At 57.9% G+C, this 26241-nt stretch overlaps 1 protein-coding gene across 2 annotated transcripts; it reads right to left on the bottom strand.

The window, feature by feature from the left end:
* Window positions 1-809: 809 nt before the first annotated feature.
* On the bottom strand, window positions 810-25261 carry KCNN1 (potassium calcium-activated channel subfamily N member 1). 2 transcript variants are annotated; one of them, XM_042927490.1, is made up of 10 exons: window positions 25196-25261; window positions 20241-20723; window positions 19385-19480; window positions 16188-16606; window positions 15762-15770; window positions 13226-13367; window positions 9823-9933; window positions 9073-9200; window positions 4213-4282; window positions 810-1473 (listed from the first exon to the last, which is right to left on the bottom strand). In XM_042927490.1, exons 2-10 carry the CDS (start codon window positions 20640-20642, stop codon window positions 1219-1221), a joined length of 1632 nt encoding a protein of 543 aa, XP_042783424.1. In that variant the 5' UTR covers window positions 20643-20723; window positions 25196-25261; the 3' UTR covers window positions 810-1218. The 2 variants fall into 2 exon arrangements, with proteins under 2 accessions (XP_042783424.1, XP_042783425.1); XM_042927491.1 differs by lacking the exon at window positions 15762-15770.
* Window positions 25262-26241: the final 980 nt, after the last annotated feature.

Below are 26241 nucleotides of genomic sequence, written 5' to 3'. Positions count from 1 at the left end.
ACGTCCCCACTCTTCTCGATCTTGTACCCACGTTATCTCCTGAGCCAGGTTGCTGAGCTCTTTATCAGAGGCTGCCAGAACCTGAGGCTCTCAGCTGGGCCAGGACTAGCCTCCCAGGGGCCAGGCCACCATCTCCCTGCTATACCCAGAGCCCAGCAGCTGCCAAGTGCCTGCCATCCCTGCCTCACCACAGCACACTGAGCCCAAGGCCTGGAGGGACCTTTCTGATTTTCCTTGTGTCCAGAACCGGGTAGGTTCTGGAGGGGAACTCCAGCCCGCCCCAAGCCCACCCCGGAGGCCACTCTAACCCGAGGATCATACCACACCCTCCCCCACTTGTACTCCCCCCCTCCAGTGCCCTCCACCGAGGTTTTTTCGCTTTGATCCACGGGCCCCCGAGTTTGAATCCCGACTCAGCCCTCCTCGTTCTGCAGCCCCAGGCAGGTGGCTTCACTTCTCTGACCTGCGGTTTCCCCACCCCACCCGGGCCGGGTTCTGGTGACGAAGTGTGGTGATTTACGTGATGGTCCCTGTCCACGGCAGGTCCAATGAACAGGGTGCTCTTACTCATGTCACCTTCCCCACCGGACCCTGGTCCACTGTGGGTGCTCCAGCAAAGTCGGCTGGTAGAATGGGAAGGATGTCTTGATTATCTGCTGCCTCCTGCAGGCCGGGGCTGGGTCCAGGGGGGACTGCCGCTGCTGTCCTCAGGAGGTGTACCCAGCTGAGCTCCGGCTTGGAGGGCCACCAGGCTAGAACAGTCATGGCAGGGGCTCGCCTAGACCCCCACATCCGTTCTGGGACCTGGAGTCAGGTGGCCACCTCCCATGTCATGAGTGTCCCCCAGCCATGCAAAACAGGCAGCAACTGGGTGGGTCCTGCTTTATTCAGAACTGGCAAGGACCCCTCTCCTGGTTGCTCAGTGCCCACCGGGGGCCTGGGGAAAGCCAGGGGGCCAGGGGACCAGAGGAAGCTCCTGGCTCCCCCCGGCTCCATTCAGGGAGGAAACGGGTGGTGGCCCACCCCTGCCCTCGCCTGCGGTCCGGCCCTGCCTTCTGCCCAGACGGTCTGGGTGGGGAGGGCCCTGGTCCACTCAGCCCAACTCAGCTTCGGCTCCTTGAACTCCAAGAGGCACCACTGTACAGGGCTTCCTGGATGGCGTGGACGTGGCGGCCACACGATGGCCAAGATTGAGGGGTCTGGTGGTGGGCAGGGTTGTCACCCGCAGTCTGAAGGGGCCATGGGTGGCCACCGGCACGGGGGGCTCCGGGCTGCCTGGTCCAGGGGTCCGGGGCCAGGCCGGGGAGGCAGGGGTGGGGGTGGCGGGCGTATGGCTTGGGCGATGAGGCCGGGCAGGGCCTGCAGGGAGGCGCCCAGCGCATCCAGGCGGCTTTCGAGGGCAGCCAGGCGGGCCTCAAGCTCCTCGTGCTGGGCGTGCAGCTCGGACATGAGGTCGTACATGACATTCTGAGTCTGCCAGAGACAGAGCGGGAGAGAGAGGAGAGGCCAAGTGAGAGAGAGGGAGGGCCAGGCGCAGAGATGGTTGACCAGCCCCAGTTGGGGGGGGGGGGCCAGGAAGGCGGACCCAAGTGAGGGACAACTGTGAGGACATGGCAGGGCCACAGATCTCTTGCTGGGCCCCCAGAACTGGTAGAAGGAGAGACAAGAGGAGAGACAGGTCTTGGACGCCAGGCTGGGGGCCAGCAGGCCAGGGGAAGGTGGAAGGAGGTCCCGGGGCACAAGTGGTCAGAGCTGCCCTGAAGGGTTTAACTGGCCACCTGGACAGGCAGCCAAAGGGGGGGGTCTTGGGTGGTGCCTTCACCCAGGGGAACCACGGCCCAGAGGCCCGGAGGGGGTTTGGGGCTGACGCTGCTCCAGGCTGGGGCCATGGCTGAGAGGGAGGAGGTCAGTTGTGAACCGCCTCCCCGCGCCCCGCACTACGCTGGGGACGGGACCACTCCAAGGATCCGACCCGGTCACAGACCAGGGAGTACAGCAGCCACAACAAGGCCATGGGATGTCCCCGCCGACTCGACTGCTCCCCACAATCCAGCAAGCAGGAGGCGGTTCTGCGACTGTCCACGTGGGCGGTGGGAGGGGAGGCTGGCCACTCCACGTGGCGGGCCAATGCTGCCACCAGGTGGCGATAGAACATCGTTCCTCATCTGTAACCACAGCTAAGCGCTGGGCACCCCCGGCAAGAGGGACAGCCACTCCCCAGCCACCGCCTGGGATGGGAGAATTGACGCCGAGGCGGGGAAAGAGCCCCCAACCCCCCCCCCCCCCCCCCCCCCCCCCCGCTCCATGGAAGGGGGACAGGATGAGGCATCTACCACGACATTTTGCTGCGTTCCACCCCTAGCCTCTCCCTTCCAACCTCCATGCCTCAGAGGGCCGCGGTCCCCAGGGCCAGAGGATAACATCTGGAGGCATCCAGCCCTCCGATGATTTTTTTTTTTTTCCTGGCCTCTGAGGTTTAAATTTTTTTTAAACTTGGAATACGCATGTGACTTTTATCAGAGATACACAAATTAAATCAGCAACCTTGGGCAGGAGCGCATTAAAGTTTAATACTGGAAAACATCTTAACCTTGTTAAATTAAAAAAAAATCAGGAACCCATATGATCCAATCCAATTAAAGCCTTCCTTCAAAGAAGGCTTTGTTAAATGTACTCAGAGAGTATACTACCGTGATTGCAAGGTTTAAATAACTTTGAAAAATTCAAATTTCAGTCATCTGTACTAACAGAAGGAAGTGTGATAGAGATAATCCAAATTATAATATCTAGTGTCTCAAAGGCATTTCATATGTATTTATAGCCGTTATCTCACCCGACATCAAATTAGTTTGGCAAGGATTTTCCATATGCTTTTGGGACTATGTTCTCTCTACTACCAACGGAATGATTTCTTCAGGGTTCTAGAATATGTTTTTTCCTCCATAATGTTTCTTTCCAAATTAAATTTATGTAGGTTAACATTATATCGCATTCTCTTGACCATGATGAAGAGAATGAGTCCGAAACGCTCTGGGTTTATAAGAAGCAGAATGGGACTTATAAGCATCTTCTGAAGATAATATTAAATTAACCTCAGACTAATTAAACTGATTCGGGGAGGGAGCCAATGAGCAGAGTTCACACATGAACTATTCGTGGAGGGTATGCCACTGCTCAGAAGGGGGTTCAGAGCAGTGTGCCGAATATTCAAAGAGCAGGACTTGCTAATAAGACCAACAAATAGATCGGTGTATGCCATAAACTGATCTTACAGAGCTCTTGCAACCAGCTTTAACTTCCTGAAAGATGTTTAACTGCCGTGCAAAGAAGCTCTCTGCTGCTGCTAGGATTTGAATTTCCATCCGTAGCAAAAGAATTTTGATTTTCTCTCGAATTTTGGAGCTTGGATGTCGATATGCCTAAAACACAAAGGACCACTTCACCAATGTGGCCCACTAATTAGATATTCTTTTTTTTTTTTTTAATTTTTTTTTTTTAACGTTTATTTATTTTTGAGACAGAGAGAGACAGAGCATGAACGGGGGGGGAGGGGGGCAGAGAGAGAGGGAGACACAGAATCTGAAGCAGGCTCCAGGCTCTGAGCTGTCAGCACAGAGCCCGACGCGGGGCTCGAACTCACGGACCGCGAGATCGTGACCTGAGCCGAAGTCGGCCGCTTCACCGACTGAGCCACCCAGGCGCCCCTAGATATTCTTATTAAAGGGGCGCCTGGGTGGCTCAGTCGGTGAAGCGTCCGACTTTGCCACAGGGCACGATCATGGTTCATGGGTTCGAGCCCCGCGTTGGGCTCTGTGCTGATGGCTCAGAGCCTGCAGCCTGCTTGGGATTCTGTGTCTTCCTCTCTCTCCGCCCCTCCCCTTCTCCTGCTCTGTCTCTCAGAACTAAATCAACATTAACATAAAAGATATCCCTTTAAAGCTATTTTACTAGATACGGTTTAAAAAAAAAAAAAGCTGCCAACGCTAAAAAAAAGTAGTTTACTTACAGATGTGGATTCCTAGCTTCTCTCTGACAAGCGGACCCTGTGGAGCCTTGCAGACCCGGCCTGAGTCCCCCGTCTGCCCTACCGGTGCCTGCACTGTTTCTCCCCGGTCAGGAGGCGGGCTCTGTTCTTTACTGAATGTCTCCCATCCTCCTTCGGAGGGGCCTGACCACCCCCTGCTGGCCTGGGGAGCCACCCACCCGGCTCACCTTGGCCAGGTCGGCGAGAGTGTTGGTCTGGTCATTCAGCTTCCCCTGCTCAATCTTCACACTCCGGAGCCTGGGAGACAGACAGGGGGGTGGGTAGACAGGGTTGGTGGAGGCTGCAGGGGAGTGGGGCCCTTCATGCACCCACCCCACCCGGGCTCGCCTTGTGGGAGGAGATGAGGGGGGAGGTAGGGTCGGGCCCCGTGCTGCGCATTCCCTCCTAGCACACATGGGGTAGCAGGGCCTGGCGGGTGGCTAAGCCACCCCCGACAGCGTCCACCTTCTGGCCACGTCCACGCGGCCCGATTCAGGATGTCCCGGGAACTTGGACTCCCAGGCCTAGGTGAAGGCTGCACACCTTGGACACGTGCCCTGGCCACCTCCTGGGGCCAGCAGGCAGTGATCCGCCAGCGGCCCTGGGCGTGTCCCCTGCCTCGCGAGCACCATGCACCCCTCAGCCCCCGGGAGAGACTTACTTCTGAGCTCTGGCAGGCCCCGGCAGAGCAGAGAGAAATCACAAGGCAATTTTAATCTCCGTGCGGCCGGGTGCCGCGCGCCCAACCCTGCCCGCCTCCCACGTGCACGACTCCAAGACCAGACTGGGGGCCCTGGATGGCTGAGGGGCTGTCGCCCTGACTCTGAGAAGAGGCCCAGCCTGAGCGGGCAGCGCCAGCCCCTGGGGGACGCATCCGTCGGCCCCCCCTCCCTCCAGCCGCGCCCACCCAGCAAATGCAGCTGCCTGCAGCCTTGCGGTGCCACGGTATCCCAGTCTGTGCCAGGCACCTGGTCCCAGAGGTGGCATTCAGTCCAGGGAACTATCCCCATGCTGTTTCCCAAGAATAACGGGGCTCCGAGAGGCAGAGCCAGTGCCCACCGGCACTTCAGCGGGGATGGCCATTTGAAGATGGAGGGCTGGGGAGATAGATCTAGAAGCCAAGGACCGCCCGAGGCTGCCAGAAGCTAAAAGCAGCCTGGAACAGATCTTCCCCTAGCACCTTCAGAGGGCAAACGGCCCTGCCAACTCTGATCTTGGACTTCCGGCCTCTGGAACAGTGAGATAATAAATTCTACTGTTTTAAACCACCCACTGGGTGGTACTCTGTTATCGCATTCCTAGCAAGTGCCCACCACGTCCCTCGATCTGTCCAGAGATCATGTCCGCCTTTTCACTGGCTGATCATACGGTGTTCCCGTCACGGAGACTCCCCAGCGCAAGACCCTGCCAAGGCTCCCTCATGCCCGCATATCAGGCCTCCAGTCTCCCTGGCATCACGCTCATTCCTACCTCCCCACCACTGCCCGGGCTGTGGACAATCCTTGCTATGCCCGCTCCCCTCCCTTTCGGCTTCCTAACCAAATCTCACCCACCCTTCAGGCCCTGGTTCCAACTTGTTCGGTTTTATCAGCTTTACGGGGCCATTTTTTTCTTTTTCTTTTCCGATTGGGAAGGGAGTAGGTTTAGGGGGACCCAAAGATTGAGTGAGGGGCGCCCGGCTGGCTTGGTCGGTGGAGTGGACGACTCTTGATCTCAGGGTTGTGAGTTCAAGCCCCATGTGGGTGATGGAGATTACTTAAAAATGAAATCGCTAAAAAAATTAAAAATGGGGGCGGCCCAGGTGGCTCAGGTGGCTTATTTATAAATAAACAAAGAAACAAACAAACAAATAAATAAAGAAGAAGGAGACAGTCCTGCCCCAGAACAAAGGGAAGCAGGTAACTCACAGAGCAAGCGCCTTCTCCTAAATTCCTACCCTCCTACTTCCCTCCAACAACCTTCCGGAACCTCCCTTGGGGCAAAGTCCAGGACAGGGCCAATGTCTGTGCCCCCCATGCCTGGCACACCAGCTGGCATAGGAACTGCGTATACAGTAACCAAATGAACATATCGAGGGTGGTAATGACAACGTTGCTGGTTCTCCTGTTTAGAAAACACTGTACGGCAGGTAGGCGGAGGTGAATCCCCAGTTGTGTTCTATCCACACCTCATCCCTGGAGGAAAGGCACATTAACAACCATTGTCTCCACTTATAAAGATACAAAAACGAAGCTTGGAATAGCACAGTCGCTTGCCAAGGTCCCACAGTTAGGTGGCAGAAACCAGACTGGGACAACAGTAGTCAGTTACTAACTGCGGGAGGGCCAACGAGGGGGGGTTCCTGTCCTCAAGGGGCTTGGGGTCTTGTGAGATAGCACTGGACACAGTGAGGTTGAGTAAGTGTGGTACCAGCTCCTCTCCCTGCTTTTTAGATGATGGTGGAAGCAGAAGCAGAGGGCATCATGTGTTACCAGTATTTGTTCTGTGCCAAGGACCATGCCAGGCATTTCTGCATATCCTCCCATTTAGATCTCCCTGCAGTCTTGTGAAGTAGGGACTGTTATCATTTGAAACCCATCCAACTTTAACAGTAAACACAATAAATGTAAATGTACTAAACTCTCTAGCTAAAAGACAAAGACGGTAAGGAGCCCGAAGAAACTCTGGGGGCAATGGATCTGGTTTTTTTTTTTTTTTTTATCTTGACTGTGCTAATTGTTATGTGGATGTATACATATGGTAACACTGATTATGCAGTTTAAATAGGTGCAGTTGACTATAGTCAATTATAGCTTAATAAAGCTTTTTCTTTTTTAATTTTTTTTTAAATGTTTATTTATTTTTGAGACAGAGAGAGACAGAGCATGAATGGGGGAGGGTCAGAGAGAGGGAGACACAGAATCTGAAATAGGCTTCAGGCTCTGAGCTGTCAGCACAGAGCCTGACGCGGGGCTTGAACTCACGGACCGCGAGATCATGACCCGAGCTGAAGTCGGACGCCCAACCGACTGAGCCACCCAGGCGCCCCCCTTTTTTTTTTTTTTAAAGAGGCAAAGATTATTAAACAGGATTAAAAAGTTGAAATCCAGCTGGCTGAGCTTCCTCTCCTATGGCCTGGTCTCCTCATGGCCACACTCGTTTACCTTCTGACATCCCAGAAGCTGGGCTGTTTCAGCCACACCCTCAGCTCTGCTCCAACCCAACCTTCCTACTCTACCATTGACACCAGGGTTCTCCATGCTGCCTCTTGTCTCTTTTCTCCACAGCTGAATCAGCTGCCTTGCTGCTGTACTAGTCCAGCCTCTAACACTATTCACTTTACTTTGTGACTCATTGGCCCCTGAGTCTGGCCTAGGAGCTCCCGGGGCAGGGAGCCATCTGATTTTCTTAGGGGAACCCAATCGTGAATAGGTTTTCCCACAACACGAGAGATGGGAATCCGTGGGCTCATTCTGAAAAGTGCCTAAATATGTTTTTACTATTTAAAAAAAATTTTTTTAACGTTTATTTATTTTTGAGACAGAGACAGAGTATGAACAGGGGAGGGTCAGAGAGAGGGAGACACAGAATCTGAAACAGGCTCCAGGCTCTGAGCTGTCAGCACAGAGCCCGACGCGGGGCTCGAACTCATGGAGTGTGAGATCATGACCTGAGCCGAAGTCGGCCGCCCAACCGACTGAGCCACCCAGGCGCCCCTGTTTTTACTATTTTAAATCAGGTACCACAGGACTCAGTTGTAATTTATATTTGAGTGCCTCACTCCCAGGATTTGGAGCTGTTTAAAATTCTAGACTGGGTGCTGGTCTCATACACCCTCAATGTGGCTACCGAACATTTGAAAGGTGGATGGTCTGAATAAAAATGGACTGTAAATAAATGTAAAATATACAATAGAATTTGAAGATTTAGCACAAAAAAAAATTCTAAAATACCTGATTTTTTATACTAATCATGTTAAGATAATATTTTGCATCTATCGCATGAATATATTAAAATTTATTTCACTTGTTTTCATTACTATTTTAAAATTTTATTATTATTATCATCATCATCATTATTATTATTAAAGTAGGCTTCATACCCAGAATGGAGCCCAACACAGGGCCCAAACTCACAGCCCCAAGATCAAGACCTTGATCAAGAGTCAGACACTGACTGAGCCACTCAGGTCCCCCTTTTTTACTTTTTTTTAAATGTAGCTACTAGGAAATTTAAAACTATATAGTGGTTTACGTGATATTTCCAGTGGACAGTGCTTGGCATATGATAGCCTGGCCCAGCCCAACTCTGGCCAGCTACCTGTTTTGGGAAAATAAGGTTTTATTAGAGGATAGCCCACCCACTCCTCTTCACTGCGTTCCTGCGACAGTGGCAGAGTAGAGTAGTTGTGACAGACCGTCTGGTCCACAGAACCTGAAATATTTACCCTCCGGCCCTTTATAGGAAAAGTTTGCCAACTCTGGCTGCACGACTCACCCGAGGAACTTACACTTAAGCTCACGGTGCATCCCAGACTCTGCTGTGTTGGGTGCAGCCTGTGGGCCTTTTAAAGCCCCGTGGGTGGTTCCAGTGAGCAGCCAAGGTTGAGAACTACTTGACTAAATAATTCTCAGGACAAAGGGACAACAGAGGGAATCAAGGAATTTCTAGTTACCCCACATGATCACATGGATCAGGACACAAATTTAATTCGGAGCTTCCTGGCAGCCAAAGCAAAAAAGGGAAATTGCTTCATCTCTAAAAGGTAAAACAATTTTGGCTATTCTGGAGAATACAATATGCTTCTTGCCATTTATTTGGGGTGGGTTGCATGACTTATCAACTGTGATCGCCCTGGACAAGTGCTGGGCCCATCACCTGCCTCCTTCTGACCATCCCACCCAGCACAGACACTGCAAGCCCCAACCAACTGACCACCCGGCATGGGAGGGGCCGTGATGAGGCCATGCTGAGCTGTCTGGCCTGGCCTGTAGCCTCCTCCCGAGGACCACAGTTGCCTCCGCACCAGGTGGACACAGAAACGTGAGCGGGAAAGGTGCTGGACTTACTGATGGATGGCTTGGAGGAACTTACGCTGGTGTTTCCGAACCCGGGCGTGGTCTGGCTTCTTCACCAGCCTAGTGTGTTTGTAGATGAGCCACGTCTCCCTGAGAACGTTAGCAGCGGCATTTTTTACCTGGGGCCAGAAAAAGAACAGTTCCTCAAGGCAGGCACGAAACTGTGGAAGGCTCTGGAAACTTCCGGAAACCTCCAGAAACTTTTAGAAACTCCTGGAAATGCCCCTCTGGGATCCTGGGACCGTAAGGCAAGGACATGTTTACGTGGCCACACCTGCACTGTGTGGGTCTGTGTGTGTGTGTGTGTGTGTGTGTGTGTGTGCACTTCATTTGTATCATTCAGCATGGGTCAGACCCTTTCTATACACCTTGCAAATGTTATATCAGTGAATCTACACCCACTGGCATCTCTCTCACTTTACACATGGGGAAACTGAGGCACAGGGCGGTCGACCTGCCAAGGTCAGACAGCTTTTAAGTTGTACCCGGCTGCCTGGCCCCCAAATGCCTGCCTCTTGCTGTGTGGCTCAGGGTGGGGCTATGACTAGGCACACAGGTGGGCACCTGGGGCCACTGCCACGTCTCTGTGCATGGTTCATGCACATTCACGTGGGCAGCAGAGCGCAAGGCAGGGCAGTGACCGGTGGGCACGTGCACATGCCTGGCACGTACAGAAGTGAGGTGGGGAGGGTCTGCCCTTGATGACCGAGAAGAGGACGTGGCTGTGATGGAGGTCTTTACCCGCTTGGTGAGCTGAGTGTCCATCATGAAGTTGTGCACGTGTTTCTCTGCCTTGGTGAGCTCCAGTTTCCGGGCCACCACGGCCACCACAAGTGCTGTGCAGCCGGCCCCCTGCATGCGGAGGGTGGGGAACACATCAGTGTCCTGCCCCATGTAGGTCCCGGGTCACAGGCAGGACGCCCTCCCTCCTCCAGGAAGCCTGCCCTGACTCCACCCTCACCTTTACCTTCTAAGCCCACAGTGTTGGCAGGTCCCACCTGCTGAGCTCACTGACTTCCAGTCCCACCTGCTTAATATCGGTTGAATGTCTGGGGACTGTGTCCCACTGATGAGCTCATCTGATCCCCAACAGCCCTGGGAGGTAATACCACTCCTATCCCCACTAGACGGAGAGGGAAACTGAGGCTTGGAGATAAGAAAGGGAGAAGAAAAGGGCAGGATCTGCAGGTACGTTCAGAACATGGAGGAGGGAGGATTTGGAAAGCATTTCCCTCGAGGCGCTGGGGTCTGGGTGTTGAGGGCAGAGACCCAGACAACACGTCTTCCTACAGTCATGGCAGGGGTCAGTTGGCAGGGTGAGAAGGCAGCGTGAGTGAAGGGTCAGGCTGGCTGCCTGCGGTGGGGCATTCGCAGGTAGGAAGGAGCAGAGCGGAGGTCCCAGGAGGGGTGGGGAGTGGAGGGGAGAATGGTGGCCTCCCCGCCTGATGCAATCACACTCCCCAGGATGCCCTAAATGGCAGATCTCCTGGCTGGTGAAGGAGGTCAGAGAGGACTTGTATGTCTACTGGGAGCAGCCTAGGAGAGAGAGAGAAAGAGAGAGAAAAGAGCAGGAGCGAGGACCCAAGAGAGGAGAGGGCAGACAGGCGGAGGGGGGCAGCAAAAAGTGACGTGGGAGGGAGGGAGAGGGTCTGCCACCAGGGAGCAGGGGCCAGGGGCCAGCCTAGAACCCCCAGGAGTGTCATCAGCCCCAGAAGTGCCCGAGGCCGGTGACAGCAGCAGGTGAGGGCGGCCAGCAGGTGTTCAAGGCAGGTGGCGGGAGCAGGGGTGAAGGGGGGAGGCAGTTCCCCGCCTGCACTGAAGGCTGTTCCTGATGCTTTCCTGCAAGCTGCTTGCTCCTGAGGCCATGACCTCCAAGAAGGAAGAAGGGAGAGTTCGGCCTGGGACACTTGGCCAGGGATGCTCAGTTCTTCTTAGGGATGGAAGGAAACATCTATGGGGAGGGGTGGGCCAGGGCCACCATCGGACGGTCCTGGGCAGGCCTGGGTCCCCACATGCCCCGCCAGGGCGACATGGGCAGGTGACATGGACAAGGTCGCCTTCTGAGCAAACCCTGACATGGGTTCCTGGAGTCTGTTCTCAGAAGAAGCCCTGTCAACTGGGGCAAAGAAACATCCTGGGGGGGGGGGGGGGGGCGCAAAAAAACACACAAACAAACGAAACAAAACGAAACGAAACCCTCCAGATGGAATACTATGCAGAAAGGAAAAAAAAAAGACATCTGGTGGCTCCGCAAAATATAGCATGGAAACCACGTCCAGCAAAAGACGCCAGGCTCAGAGGGGGCCACACTGGGATGCCCTGAAGTTCAAGAACAGACAAACGCATGGCTGGTGAGATCTTGCACAGGGCAGTGACCGGGAGTGGACAGGCTTGGGCAAGGACGGCAGAGAGAGCCAAGAGGAGAGCTAGAAACCAGCCCAACCGTGACCACCCGTGTGTGTGCCAGCAGCGAGGGCGGAGACGTGGCCACACAGGGAACTCATTTTCCAGAAGGAGCCATGTCCCAAAGAACGGGACTCGGCGTTTCCATTTTGTCTTGGGCTTTCCGGGTTTGAGCTCGCCTTACCTGAGTCCTTTTTTGGTTCTTTTGTAAAGTTCGTTTGCCTGTAGTGGGGGCTGGACTGTGGCCCGCCTTTAGTTTTTCCCCTTCGCCTCTTGCAAAGTAACACAAGCAAATAGGCGTGGTGCCATTTCACAAGAGGGGGGCCGCGTCAGCGCAGCCAGGAGAAGGGAGGCCCCGCGGTGGGGGCCCGAGGAGAACGTGGAGCCCCCAGCTTCTGCTCAAACAGCTTAGAGAGGGTGAGGAGAAATGGGGACAGAGCCGCGGGCCTCGGGACAGAGTGACAACTGACCATGGTCTGCGAGCAGCGAAACAGGGTGGGCAGAGGCACCGTTAAGATGCTCCTTCCGTCTGCGGGAGAAAAGGAAACTCTTGTGGGAATCGTGCCCTATGTTTGCCAGAACGGAGGAGGAGTGGCCTGGCGTGGAACCTGGGGGTGGGATTAAGTCAGCTTCTTTGGTGCTACTTTGGTCCCACCGATGCTCACTGTTCTTCACAAATGAACAGGTTATTAACTGGGGCCTGGGGAGAGGAGTTCCCTATCACGCATCCGAAAATCTGCAACCCAAAACACGGAAGAGCATTTGTGAAGGAGGTGGAAGCTTGGAGAAAGAAGGTTCCAGAAGGAGGGGATGAGCAGCAAAACCGAAGATGGGACCAGGGAAAGAAGGTGCTGGGTGTCAAAGGCTGCCCACACCCACCGACAGACTTGAGAAGTCTTCGGGGGAGAAGGGGTGCTGTCAGGGCCCGACGAGTCACAGGGTACGAGCTTCACAGCATGGGGGCTCAGTGGGGTGCTTGGGATGTCCCAAGAGTCAGGCAAGGCTAGGGAAGGGAGCCGTGACGGCACAACCCAGAGGGTGTTGACTGGGTGTCCACAGCATTCACCGTTCTAGACGTTTCACATAAAGGAACAGACTTGAGGGGCGCCTGGCCGGCTCAATCGGTTGAGTGTCTGACCACGGCTCAGGTCGTGATCTTGCGGTTTGTGAGTTTGAGCCCCACGTCGGGCTCTGTGCCGGCAGCTCCGAGCCCGGAGCCTGCTTCGGATTCTGTGTCTCCCTCTCTCTCCGCCCCTCCCCTGCTCGTGCTCTGTCTCGGTCTCTCTCAAAAATAAAGAGAAACATTTAAAAAATTTAAAAAGACATAAATAAATAAAAAGGGACAGACTTGAGCTTCACGATGAACAGAGGAGATGGGCACCGGTTATAGCTGGGGAAACTGAGGCGTGGAAGCATCAAGTCCCTAGCCCTGGCCCCCAGGGCTGTGAAGTAAGCAGGCTGCAGAGAATAAAGGGGCAGACAAACGCCGGGCTAACAGCGGACCACAGCATCCAGCCCTGCGGGGACCACAGGAGTTACATACCTAGGGCTGGAAGAAGCCAAGAAGAGATGCCCCCCAGGAAGCCCAAGGGTGCAGATTTCTGAGTCACGGCAGGGGTAAGGAGGAGGGGGGGTGAAGGAGCAGGATGACACAAAGAGGAAGGGCCAGGCTGATGCATTACGGTTCACAATGGAGTGAGCTCCCCATCAGTAGGGGGTGTGCAAGGGCCCCCGCCCTTACCATGATGCCAGTGAGCAGGCACACGCCCTTCCCGCAGTAGGTGTGGGGCACCATGTCGCCATAGCCGATGGAGAGGAAGGTGATGGAGATGAGCCACATGGCCCCCAAAAAGTTGCTGGTCACTTCCTGCTTGTCATGGTACCTGAGGGGAGCCGGGGAAGGCCCAGTCAGTCCACACTGGTCTCTCTGCCTTCATCATACCCTCTGGTGCCCTGGGTCCACCCGGCTGGGTGGGGACCCTGACTACAAGCAGCGGACCACTTTGAGGGCTCGAAACGGTACCGCTGCAGGGAGAGGGGATGCTCAGCATCCTCCCAAGGGTACCGTCGGGCAGAGGGCACCCGCACTCTCCTCCCAGGATCCCTTCCACCATTCTCCCTTCACCCCCACCCCAAGCTGCCGCCCAGGATGTGTGCCCTCCCTGGCCCTGGTCCGGGGGCAGAGGGGTCCGGGTGAGGGTACGTCCACTGTGTCCACGCGATCCCCCTCCCAAAGACAGACGCACAGACAGACGCAGACACAGGTGGCCACGGGTGCCAGAAGCGGCAGGGAGTGGAGGTGAGGATTCAGGTGAGACATCGGGAAGAACTTCCCCAGCCAGCAGGGCTCCGTGAGGTTGAGGGGGCAGGGGGAGAGGGCCCCTGGGGGACACGGGTGGCTGCAGCATTCCAGGACTTGGTGGGAGCAAAAGGGAAGTCAGTATGTGTGGGGCAGCACCGATGGTCCCCAAATCCCAGGCTTAGGGTTTGTTTGGGAGTTGGGGAAGGAGGCGGCAGCTTGGCACTGGGGGAGGCTGGCGGTTAACTTTTTGGTATGGGGGGGGCGGGCCCCAAGGGACATGAATTCGTCCCTGGCCATGGCCAGCCCTGCGAACCCGGTCACGTGGGCTACAAACACGTCCTACCTACGGTCAGCCCAGGCCGGGGGTCAGAGGGGTTTAGCTCGAGGTTCCCCAGCCTGTGAAGCCCCTCCAGCTCAGGGAGCCCTTTCCTGATGACCCACTCTTTCCCAGGCCTCAGGCCCTGAGGGGGCTCAAGGTTAGAGGTCAACTGAGGTGGCGCAGAGGAGGGGGGACGCTGGCAGGGGCAGGACAGGGGAAGCTGGGGGGAGGGCTGCTCCAGGCAGACAGGGCTGGAGTCAGGGGCTCAAGAGGAGGCCATAGAAGCCCCCAAAGGAGGACGGGAAGGCTGGAGACCTTCTCGGCAGGTGTGGTGTTTGGGGGTCCCTGTCGGGATGCCATTCCAGGCCCCTCCTCCTGGGCTGCCAGTCTGCTTGCTGGGTGTGGGGGACCTGGGACCGAATCCCACCGAGGCATCTGAGCCCCAAGTTACCCTGGCTTCTGTCTCCCGGTAAACCAGCACCCCATACCAGCAAGTAAGACGAGAGGGAGGCCCTCCAGCAGCGGGTGGGGGAGCCCGGGGCCTGGCTGGAGCTGTGGTGGGTGCTGCAGGACCCCCCGGGACTACCTAGGACCAGAGAGTGGGGGACATGCGGGAGGCAGGGTGGGGGTGGGACAGAGCCGCAGGGGTGGAGCGAGGCAGGCGAGGGGGCTTCAAGCAGCATCATAGGGCTCAGAATTTAGGATTGGCTGCCCCCCTGGTCCTGCCCCGTTCCCTGCCCCAACCTGGGGACCCCTGCGATGACCTAGACTGCACCTCAAGGATGCCCGAGGAGGGGAGCCCCTCTCTCACTCCCCAGACCACAATCCTGACCCCGCCGTGACAGGGTAGGGGATGGGCTGTGGGAACTGGCATAGGGATCCAAGCAGGGGTCCAAGGAGACCCCGTCTGGTCCCAAGACGGTAAGCCTCGAGGACGAGAAGGGCTGGGCCCTCGCCCCCATGAGCCCCACATCAGGCTGAGGCAGGCGCCATGGAGGAGATTAAGGGGTGAAGACGGGGGTCCTGGGGGGACAAGTCCAGCCCAGGGACCCCCAGGAAGCCCAGTCTCAGCCCCACCTGCCATACACCCTTCCAGGGCCTTCCCCAGCAAAGCATGAGGTAGGAGAGGCTCTTTCCCAGCCAAGGCACCCCCACGTCCCGAGAGGCCCAGTGCAGACCCTCCCTTTCCCGAAGCACCCTGTGGGTCTCAGGGCCGACCAGGAATCAGGCCCTCAGGAATGTCCCTTTGCCCCAGAGCCTCCCTTTCCCCGTCTGTAAGTTGGGTGAATGGCCTGCACCTTCCAGGGCTGTTGAGAACAAACCCCGTGCAGAGAGAGGAACTAAAGGCGGGGCCAGGTTTTATTTACTCCAGACCCACCTAACTCTCCCGAGGGCTGTCCAAGTCCCCCAGGGTCAGCTGTCCAGACAAAACCCTCCCCAACCTCGGAGACAAGGACCTCCAGGATGCCCAGTGGACACGGCCTGAGAGCAGTCCTGGGCCTGACTCCGAACTTGCCTGCCCCGGCCCCGCCTCACCTCCCTATGCACCAACGCACCCCCCCGCCCCACCCCACCTTGCGGCAGCTAATCTTAAATTCCTGGCGGACAGGACAGCAGCGGCTCTGTGCACACAGCTTGGTCAAGGGTAGGACTCACATGTTTTCCCTACAGTCCGGTGGGGCGGGCGGAGGGGAGAAGGAGAGCTGGTTAAATTGTGGGGGAAACAGGCAGATGGGGGGCGGGGGGCATCCTGTTCCTGCTGCCTCCACTGCCCTGGGCCAGAGGTCAGAGGTTAGCTGCTCGCAGCGGAAGAGCTGGGAGAAAGACGAGCATGAGACCCGCCCCCACCCCACCCTGGGGGAGAGGCCTGGGGTCCCAGGGGGGTGTCGTTTGGGGTAGGGGACAGGATACACAGGCTGGAGTCCCAGGGATGAGGGGGCCGCGCTTGAAGGACGGTCACTGAGGCCAGGAACTGGGGGGGGGGGGGGGGTATCATGTGGGTCAGGGGCTGTGATGGCCAGGGGAGCCCTGGGTCCCCGGAGCCGCGGGAGGGCACGGTGGGCCCCGGGGCCGGGGGCGTACCTCTCACAGACCCGCACCGTCCAGGCGGCGACGATCCAGGAGGAGATGCTGAAGACGAGCAGCACGGTGCCCGGGCAGATGGTCATGAGTGTCTTCATGACAAAGCGTGTGTTGAAGGTGACCTTGTTGAGGGCGCCGATGCTGCGGCTGGAGGCATCTGTGAATATCTTGCTGTGCAGCAGCATGACGCGGCCCAACAGGTAGAGGCGCAGGAACATGGGGACAGACAGCAGCACGTCCACGTCAGCCTCGGCTGCCGACGGCGCGTACGTGAAGGCCAGCCGCGCCGTCCACGTGAAGCGGTAGTGACCCGGCACCGGGTGGATGGCGCACACGGCCAGCTCCAGAGAGATGAGGAAGACGCGCTCGCATGTCATGGCGATGCGCCAGTCATCCGCCCCGTTGTCCACCATGAACAGCTGCGGGGGGCGGGACGGGGGGGGGGGGGACAGGCGGCGGTGGGTGTCAGACTCGCGCCCGTGCCCCCTCAGGGAGGACCCCCCCCTTCCCCCCCCCAGCCCTCGAACCCCTGGCTTGGCTTTTATGAGAAACACAGCCTCAGACGCGAAACTCCCTAGCTCTTGGGGTCAGCCACGATTCAAATTAAATGTGGGACGGGTGTTTCCCAAAGAAGAAAACACGGGGTTACCAAGGGCCTAGCAATCTCGTCCCCGGGGACACAGGCAAGAGAAATGAAAACGAGCACTGGAAAAAAAAAAACAAAACAAAACATACAAAACAAAACAAAAGAAAAAACCAGCATTGGGACAAATCCTTGCACGCAAACAATTAACCCAAAGCGGAAACCACCCAAGCGTCCTTCAATGAATGAATGGGATCCTTCCAAACAATGGGGTATTATTCGGCCTCAAGAGGAAGGGGCTCTGGGGCGCCTGGGTGGCTCAGTCGGTTGAGCGTCCGACTTTGGCTCAGGTCATGATCTCACGGCCCGTGAGTTCGAGCCCCGCATCGGGCTCTGTGCTAACCGCTCAGAGCCTGCAGCCTGTTTCAGATTCTGTGTCTCCCTCTCTTTCTCTGCCCCTCCCCTGCTCATGCTCTGTCTCTCTCTGTCTCAAAAATAAATAAAAACATGAAAAAAAAAATTTTTAAAAAAAAGAGGAAGGGGCTCTGACACACGCTGCCATGTGGCAGAACCTCGAAAACATGCCGAGTCGAAGAACACAGGCACCAAAGGCCACCACCCAGAGCCGAGGGGACAACGCTGCCACCCCAGTGGGCTCGGAAACCGCGGCACTGAGCGCTCAGAACGCAGAGAATTTGCCTTGGGAGCTCTTTGACTTGCTCAGCATCTGCCAACTTTCCTTCTTTCAGATTTCCCTTCTGGAACAGGAAGGCCTATCCTACGCCTGTCCCACCCCTGCATCTTGGGAGACGGTGATTTGTCCGGCTCTCGGCTGGAGAATGAGGGGCACCTCAGTCTCACCCGTATCTGATACATGGATCTGGGAGTTGGTGCCGGAATGCCTTAAGACTTTGGGGCAGGCGGGAAGTTGTGAATGCATTTTGCATGGGAGGAGGACGTGAATTTGGGGATGGGCCCGAGGCTGAAATGTTCTGGACTGACTTGTGTCCCCTCAAAACTCATAAATTGAAGCCCTAACTCCCATTGTGACTGTATTTGGAGAGAGACCACCCCCCCGCTTTTTTTTTTTTTTTTTTAAAGCAGGCTCCATGCCCAGTGTGGGGCTCGAACTCACGACCCTGAGATCGCGACCTGAGCTGAAATCAAGAGTCAGACATTGAACCAACTGAGCCACCCAGGTGTCCCTGGAGAGAGGGTCTTTCTTTAACGGAGTAATTAAGGTTAGGGGCGCCTGGGTGGCTCAGTCAGTTAAGCGTCCGATTCTCGATTTCAGCCCAGGTCACGGTCTCACCGTTCGCGGGTTTGAGCCCCCATCAGGCTCTGCTCCGACAGCGTAGGGCCTGCTTGGGATTCTCTCTCTCCCTCTCTGCCCCTCTCTTGCTCACCCTCTTTCTCTCTCTCTCTCTCAAAATAAATAAATGAACATTAAAAAAATCAAGGAAGTAATTAAGGTTAAATGAGGTCATAAGGGTGGAACCCTGCTCCCACAGGACCGGTGTCCTCGTAAGAAGAGGCGACTCCAGGGACGCGCGCACACAGAGGAAGCCGAGAGGACACAGGGGGGAGAAGGCAGCCGTCTGCAAGTGGAGGAAAGGGGCCTCAGCAGAAACCGACCCTGCCAGCACCTGATCTTGGACTTCCAGCCCCAGCACCCTGAGAACACATTTCCTGCCGTCTCAGCCCCTCGGCTGTGGTGCTCTGTTAAAGCAGCCGGGAGCACCCTCACACAGTGCTTCGGTTTTTTAGTGGGTGAACCACATCGCACTGTGTGGGCACACGACATTTTGTTGGGCCATACACCGGGGATCTGGGTTGTTTCCACTTGGTGGTACCCGCGAATAGGGCTGCTAGGTGCATACGTATACGAGTTGCGTGTGGATGTAGGCGGTGTAGGTTTTCATTTCTCTTGGATGCCCCCGGGGATCTCTGCAGGTGGATCAACCCAGGCAGGGATTTTCCTCCACCCACCTCCCGTCAGACCACGGCTCCTTCAGGCCAGGGGTCCGGGGCCAGAGTCGGGAGCCAGATCTGACACCCTCTGGCATCCCCAGGCCCCGGTGCCAACCCTAGGTGACATCTGCCTGCTGTGACAGGCTGTGACAGCACGCCCTGAGCTGGGCTCTCCGGGGTCCATCGAGGTTTCAGTGAACTCCCGAAACAGGAGAACAGCCTCCCTGGCACGTAACAAATCTTTCAAACGCAGGGTCTAACCGAATAGGAACAGAAGGCTGGGGTCACAAACACTGGCTTCCAAGGCTGCAAAACCTCGGAAGACCCCCAGGGCTGCGAAGATGACTTATGTGTGCCAGACCCCAGCTCACCTCTGGCTCCCTCGTTGTCCTCTCCGCCCCCCCACCCCCACCCCCCCTCCCAATAACCAATGAAAAATAAAACATAGACAAGTATTCTAAAGAAATTTAGAGTGATCTAAAGGGCATGTCTTCAGAGAGGTCTTTTTTTTTTTTTTTTTTTTTCTATAAAGAGGCTACTGGTCCTTTCATGTTTTAGGGGGCTGGGGTCCCAGGTGGCTGGTACGGGGAGGGGTCTCTGGGGGCACGGAGAGGGGAACTGCCCTGGCCAGCCCGCCACTGACCTGGATCTCCCTGGCGTGGTAGAGGACCACCAGGCCCAGCAGGATGACCGTGGAGAGGCTGATGAGGCATTTCAGTGCAAACGAGTACAGGGACTCCTGGGCGGAGAGAGAGAGGGCAGGAGGACAAGGGCGCTGGGGGGTGGGTGGCCCTCCTGACCCCCCCCACCTGGGCTCCCCCCCCCTCAGGAAGGAATGCTCCTGTCCCTTTCTCCTCAGGCCTGGGTCGATGGCAACGCCGGCCTATACTTCAGAGTTGATAAGGCCTGGCCTCCTAAAGGCCCAGCATGTCACAGCTGATAAGGCCTGGCCTCACGTAGGCACTTCACCGTTTAGAAGGCCTCGCCGCATCCCCCGGCGGCATTTCACAGTCTACCGGCGGACGTGCCCCGATCTCTCTCTCTCTGTCCTCACACACCCTTGGGTGGCACGAGGGGGCGTGCAGCCATAGCTGCAGCCCAGCCCGATCACTCTCAGGAGGAGAAGCTCTTTCTGGGCTCTGAGGCCCAGGCCTTCGCTGGGGCTCTCCTGTCCTAGGCCTGGACTGGGGGGCAGCCGCCACCCCCCCTCCCCGCCCTTAAGCCAGGGTGTGGCCTCTTGGTGCAGGGCAGAAGGAATGGGCTGGAGCCTAACTCCCCCACGTACAGCCCGCCTGCAACCCCCACAAGGTAGACACAGTGGGAGGCCCAGTACCCACCCCCTGCCCTGCCTCCAGGACCCCCGCCCCCCTACTTCTCCAGCATCTTCCACCTGCTCCTCCTGGGGCCAATATGGTCCCTGAGCCCACGCCCCAGGGGCAGCGAGGAGCCACGTGGGCCCACAGGGCCCTCCCTGGGCCAAGGGGAAAGGCCACGCCTACCTTGGTGTAGACCCCCCAGGACAGCTCCGTCTCGGTCACCATGACGACAATGCCAAACATGGCGAAGATGAGGGCGTAGTCACTGAGGCGCTTCCGCTTCTCGAAGAGCGCCCGCCGGTGGCCCAGGCGGTGGCCCACGTTTGGGGTCTTCCCCAAGTCCCTCCTCCTGCCTGCCTCATCCTCTTCATCGTCTTCCTCCTCTTCTTGGTCCTGGGGCTGCCCCCGGGGACTGCCGGGTGAGGGCCGGGCTGGCTCGCTCTTGGCCACCACCACCTGGAGGCCTGGGCCATGTGGGGGCTGGGGGGGGTGGCCGGCCTCGGGCTCCGAAGGGTCTCTGCCCAGGGCACCCAGCCCGCTGCCCAGCGGCCGCCCCCCACAGCCATTGTGGCTGTGGCTGTTCATGACTATGTGGGTGCCGGGGTTGGGCTCGCCGTAGGCCACCCGGGGCCCGGCATGGCTCGGTGACCGTGCTCCTGTGCCGACCTGAGGGGCACGAGGGACACAGTCAGGGAAGGGCCTTGCCAACCGACCAGAGGGCAGGGACCCTTGTCACCACCCCAAGACATTTCTGAGGCTCAGGAAGCCCTGAACCCAGACACGTGACTGACACGTGGGTTGGCCATCCGAGAAACACCCAAGTCAGCCTATATTCCTCTCCTGCTCAAAACCCTCCCATGGCTCCCCAGTGCTGCTGCACAAAAACCAAAGACCTCACTGTGGCCAGGAGGCCCTCTGTGGTCTGGCTCCTACCCACCTCAACCCTCTCACTCTTCCAGAGTCATCCTCTTCCAGCCACATAAGCATCCCCATTACCAGATCCTGACAAGCCTGGTCCAGCCTGGGGCCTTTGCACCTGCTGGGCCCTCTGCCTGGAACACCCTCTTATTGAACATTTGCCCACTGGTTTTCTGTCTCCAAGTACCTAGAACAATGCCCAGCACTCAGCTGACACCCAGCAAACACTTTGGAATGTCTGGAGACAGAATGTGCTGGCAGGTTTGCCTGGGTGGACCAGAGGCCGTGTGCGTGGTCAGGAGGTGGTTCCAACCTGGGCTCGTCTCCTTCTGACCTTCAGGTTCTCGGGCAAGTTAAGCTCACCCTACTGGGCCCCCAATTCCTCCCCTAGAGCTGTCCGAAGGCCTGAACACACGCAAGCATGGGGTATCAGTGTGGGGACACGAGGACCGTGGCTGTGGCTACAGAGACCCCCAGCCCCCTCCTGCCTGCGTGGAAGGAGGTTTGTGATCTCCAAAGAGACTCCGGGACCAACGTGGCAACCCAGTATTTACCTCTAAGATCCCAGAGTTGATTCTGTAGGGCCTTGTGAGATGTGCTCAGCCTGGCCCTGTGACCCCGGGTCAGCCTCAGTTTCCCCACCAGGCTACCAGAGAGCAGACTGTCTGACCGCCCCGACATCCTGGGATTCTGCCCTTGCGTAGGGCAGTGTCCTCTGGCATCATGTTCGAGAGCAAAGACCCTGAGGACAGTGAGGCTGCCTGGAGTCTCACCTTCTGGGTCCCAACGTGCTAGACCCTCCCCTGTCCCACCCCAACCCACCATCTCTCCCTCCCTCCTGTGTGCCCCCCGTTGCCACTACGAGCTGATGTTTAGCAAACGTCTACAACACGCCAGGCTACGTCCTTCACGCGAATTTGCTCCTTGATCCTTGCCAATACCCCCAAGAAGGGGTGCTGCGGTTTGGCCAGTTTCACCGGTGGGGAAACTGAGGCGCTGTGCCGTGAAGGGGCCATGTCCTTCTAGGGCAGATTCTGGACCGGGCTGTTTTGTAAGATTCTCTCAGCAGGAATCAGTGGGGCAGCGACAGGCAGTGGCCAAGTGCTGACCCCCTTTGAAAAGGCCAGCCTGGCATGCACGGCGGGCCCCTGTGGACCAGGCCCGGGAGAGAGGGCTGTGCACACAGACAGGGTGCCTCTGCGGCCCTGCAACCACACTCTGGTGGTGGTGGGGGGAGGGGGGGTGACAGACACGGAAACTGTCACATAAAGACATGCCAAGATGACACCTTGTCGGGCACCCCCCAGACAATGTCTGTCCCACTCACCGCATGTCCCCAGATGCTGGTGCCCGTGCACAGTAGGGGCACAAGAAACCTTCCTTTCGTGGCAGAGCGACCTCATGAGTCTTAGAACATGTCCCTTCCCTCGCCCCTCCATCCATTACCTCAACCAGACCGGGGCCACCTGTGGCCTGACATGTTGGTTTATAAGTCCTGGCCTCACACGGGCTTAGCACTTCACGGTTTCTATGAGCTGGTCTCCTGCACGCCCCGTACTTCACGGTTTATAAGGCTGACCTTGGCCCCGGATCTCTCTCTCCACCTTCACGAACACTCAGGGGTCTTGCTACTCCCGGGCAAGGGCCCCTGCTCACCACCTGAAGGGCCATCAGCTGGCAGGTGGGGCCGGGAGCCTGTCACCAGGAGACACACAGCGATCGCAGACCCTGCTCTCTCCCAGGGGGTGAGGAAACCCCAGGCATCGCTCCTACCATGCCTCCTGAAAGCACAGGGGGTCCTCACCCAGGGCTCGGGGGCACAGGCAGGAGAGGCGAGTGGCCTGGCAGACGGAGCCTGGAGGGGGTGGGGGTGTTGCAAACGACCTTCCGAAACGCACTTACGAAGATACAATTTGGGGATGTGACTCAGCCGCCCGACGCATAGGCCAAATTCAGCCGTGTGTCGGCCATGCTCCTCCTTGCCTGGCAGCCTCGTCCTAAGGTGCCCTGGGCAGGGAGGGGTTGGGGGGATGGGTACAGGTGGCTTCTGGGAGGGAGAGAGGTGGAGGGCCTTCCTGTGGCCCATCACCTTAACGTGCCCATAGCGCTTACTGTGGGCTTATTGGGCTCTTTGTCAGAATTATCATGCTTAACCTCTGTTGCCACTAAGTGAGGCAGGCAGCATTCCCGTTCCCATTTTACAGATGGGAGACAAGGCTCAGGGAGGTTTAGCACCTTGCCCAAGGTCACAAAGTCAGGAAGGGAGCAGAGACGAAGTCAGTGCCATCTGGGGGGGCAGAGGGTGGTGGGATGTGCCAAGTTCCCTCTTGACGAGCCTTCTGGGAAGGGAGTCAGCCAAGCCCTGCCCTTGAGGGGCCACAGAGCTCAGGACACAGGCACGGTGGGTGTCTGACCCTTCCTGTGACCTCAGAAGAAACAGGACAGAGTGGCCTGCCTGAGATTCCATAGAAGGGGGCAGCTGGTTTCTGCGGTTCGGGTGGGACCGGGGGGGCCCTGGGAGACAAGAGACCCAACCCCTTCCCAGGTATACCTTCCCCTCCCCCACTGCAATTAGGCTCAAAGCTGGGGTCCCTGGAACCCTCAGAGATTCCCAAAGAACCAGGAGCCTCTCTAAAACTCTGGCCAAGGTTTGGATGTCTGTGAAAGGGTGTATTTTTCTGGGTGAAGGCCCTGGGTTCGCCAGTGAGTTCTAAAAAGTTAGAAACACCTCGTGGGCTGCATCTGGTTCAGAAGGTCCCTAGAATTGCCAAAATTACCTAATGTGTCTGGGGCATGAGCCCTCTGTTCACTGAAGGCTGGCATGGGAGGATGAGCCGAACCCCCCCCCCCTTTCACACCACCCCAAGAGACACTGTGGGAACCGGGCGGGCCACCCACAGCAGGGGGCGCCCAGGAGGACTCGAGGAGTGGGAGAACACAGGCAGGTGGCAGGAAGCAGGGCGGCTGGCTTCTCCAAGCTTTTCTACTCAACAGAAAGACAAAGAAACTGGCCAGACCCCCCCAAGGTCCTCGAGTGAGCCCTTTTACAAATGACAAGTTGGTGCAGTGGCTGCCTGGGAGGGACCCTTGGGTGTCCCAGCCAGGATGAAGTCACTGCCCCCTCCTCAGCTGCCTGCCTCTTCAGTGAAAGGATGTCTCGGTGCCCCCCCCACCCCACCCCCCCCAGCAGGTTGGTGGCCAAAATGGAAGTGAGATCTCACATGGCAAATGCTTAGCATGTGGCCGTGGGTACATCTGAGGAGGTGCTGCTGCCCATCCTTCGGAGCTGGACCAGAAGGGGCCTATCTCCAAAGCAGAGCCCCCCCTTGCGGTGAAATGCACATCCCACCGCTCCCAGGAACCGTGGCCAGGGCAGCACATGGCAGAACCTTCCAGGACGTGTGGGTGAGCTGTGTGGGGTGTGTGTCCCAGTGGAGGGTGCGTAAGGATCCTAAGACAACCCACCCACCAGCACTGTTTGCACCCTAGCTCTGCAGGGTGGATGGCATCCACTTGCCCTCCCACCCCTGGGCAGCCCAGGAGTGGGTACAGTAAGGCAGGCGCCGACTGCCCAATTCCCTTGGGCGCCCCCCCCCCCCCAATCCCCACCCCCATCACCACCAGTCAGGATCCTGCCAGCGCTCAGCAGGGTGCAATTAGCCTGCTCTGCCCTCCTCGGGGCTGCCTCCACCAGCGCCCTCCACGCTGACCCCTCTCCATCAGCGTCTCCCGTTTGGCTCCCAGCCTCCAGCACTCACATCTGCAGCCTGCCCTCCAGGACAGCCAAGGCAGTGCCCTGTGTAGGGTACCCGAACCTCTGTCCGGGGACAGCTGAGAGACCTAGCTCCTTGGCCCCTGCATTAGGGCGACCCTAACGGCAGTATCTGGGAGCCAGTGGTGAGGGTCTCCTCCCTCCCGTTCCCAAGTAAGTCCCAGGTCACTGCCTTCACCCCAAGAGCTCCCCCCACCGTATGTATGGAGTTTAGAGACTCACTGCTGTACCCCGGCCAAAGTGAACCCAGTACCTTCCCCCTCCGGGATTGGGGGTCCGCGAATCTCCACTCGCTCAGGCAGTGCACAGACACACATTCCCTTCCTCTCCGTGTCTCCTGGGTTCCGGATCCTTCGGAGACCCTCCGTGCTGGCCCCTGTCCCAAACCGCGTCCCCCCTCCAGGACGTGCCTCCCTCTTTGGGCGCTCCGGTCCGTCCCACCCGGTACCTGCAGGGCTCGGCTCCCGTGGGCAGAAGAAGCTGGAGGGGAGAGGGTCCCGCGCGGCCGCAGACCCTCGCGTGGGGGCCGGGGCCGGGGCCGCGGACGGGGCGGGCAGCGGCCGGCGGGCGTGGGGCCCGGAGGCGGCCGGGCCGGGGGCGGCGGCGGGTGCATCCCCCGCCGCCCTGTCCACGGGCCCGGCCGGGGGCGAGCGCCCGCCCGGGCCGGGAGAGGAGGGGGCGGTGCGACGCGGACGGCGCCGCCGATTGGTCGAGCCCGGGTTGGCACCGCCCCCGGCGACCCCGCAAGCTCCGCCTACATTTAAAGATCCCACATTCCCGGGCGCCCCCTTCGGCCCCCAGCGCTCAGCTGGTCCTCAAACTCGCTCTCTGGCTGGGCGCAATGGAAGGGACCTTACTTAGCGAAGCGACAACTCCGGTCCCCGACAGGTCTCGAGAACTCCTAGCCGCCCCCTTTCTAAAATCGGGTCTTCCAACTCCAACCCTCCTTCAACCCCTCAAATACACGCATTTGCTGAGGGGATAACTTTGCAAAGCGACTGGACACCTCCGTCCTGAAACTACCTCCTCAGATGTCCTGTTTGCAGGATGTTGCCACGTGAAGGGTGCCTAGGACCCCGACGTGGGGGCTTCCAGGAGCTGAGGGGGTGCCTGCTAGGGCCATAGGTTCAAGGCCACCATCTTCGGGACTGAGCCCCCACCCCCATTTCTAACCCTTATCACCAATGCCAGGAAGACAGGCCAGCAGAAGCCTGCTTTGGGGCTGTCCAAAACCAAGCTCCTTTCTGGCACAGAGGGCGTGCTTGGGCGACTCATTCATTCAGCCTTGGGGACAGGGAGGTGGGGAGCCCTTTCCTCCTCCTCCCCCAGGCCTCCTAACTACCTAGGCCTCACCCTGTCCCAGCCTGGCTGGGGGTGACTGAGTCCAGCTTTGACACACACACACACACACACACACACACACACACACACACACCATCTCTCTCCCAGTGTTTTCTTCCTAGCTCTGAGCTTGGGACAGGGTCAGGACATCTG

The sequence above is a fragment of the Panthera leo genome, chromosome A2 (genome assembly GCF_018350215.1).
Source record: "Panthera leo isolate Ple1 chromosome A2, P.leo_Ple1_pat1.1, whole genome shotgun sequence".
Classification (NCBI taxonomy): Eukaryota; Metazoa; Chordata; class Mammalia; order Carnivora; family Felidae; genus Panthera; species Panthera leo.
This window is presented reverse-complemented; position numbering and strand designations above follow the sequence as displayed.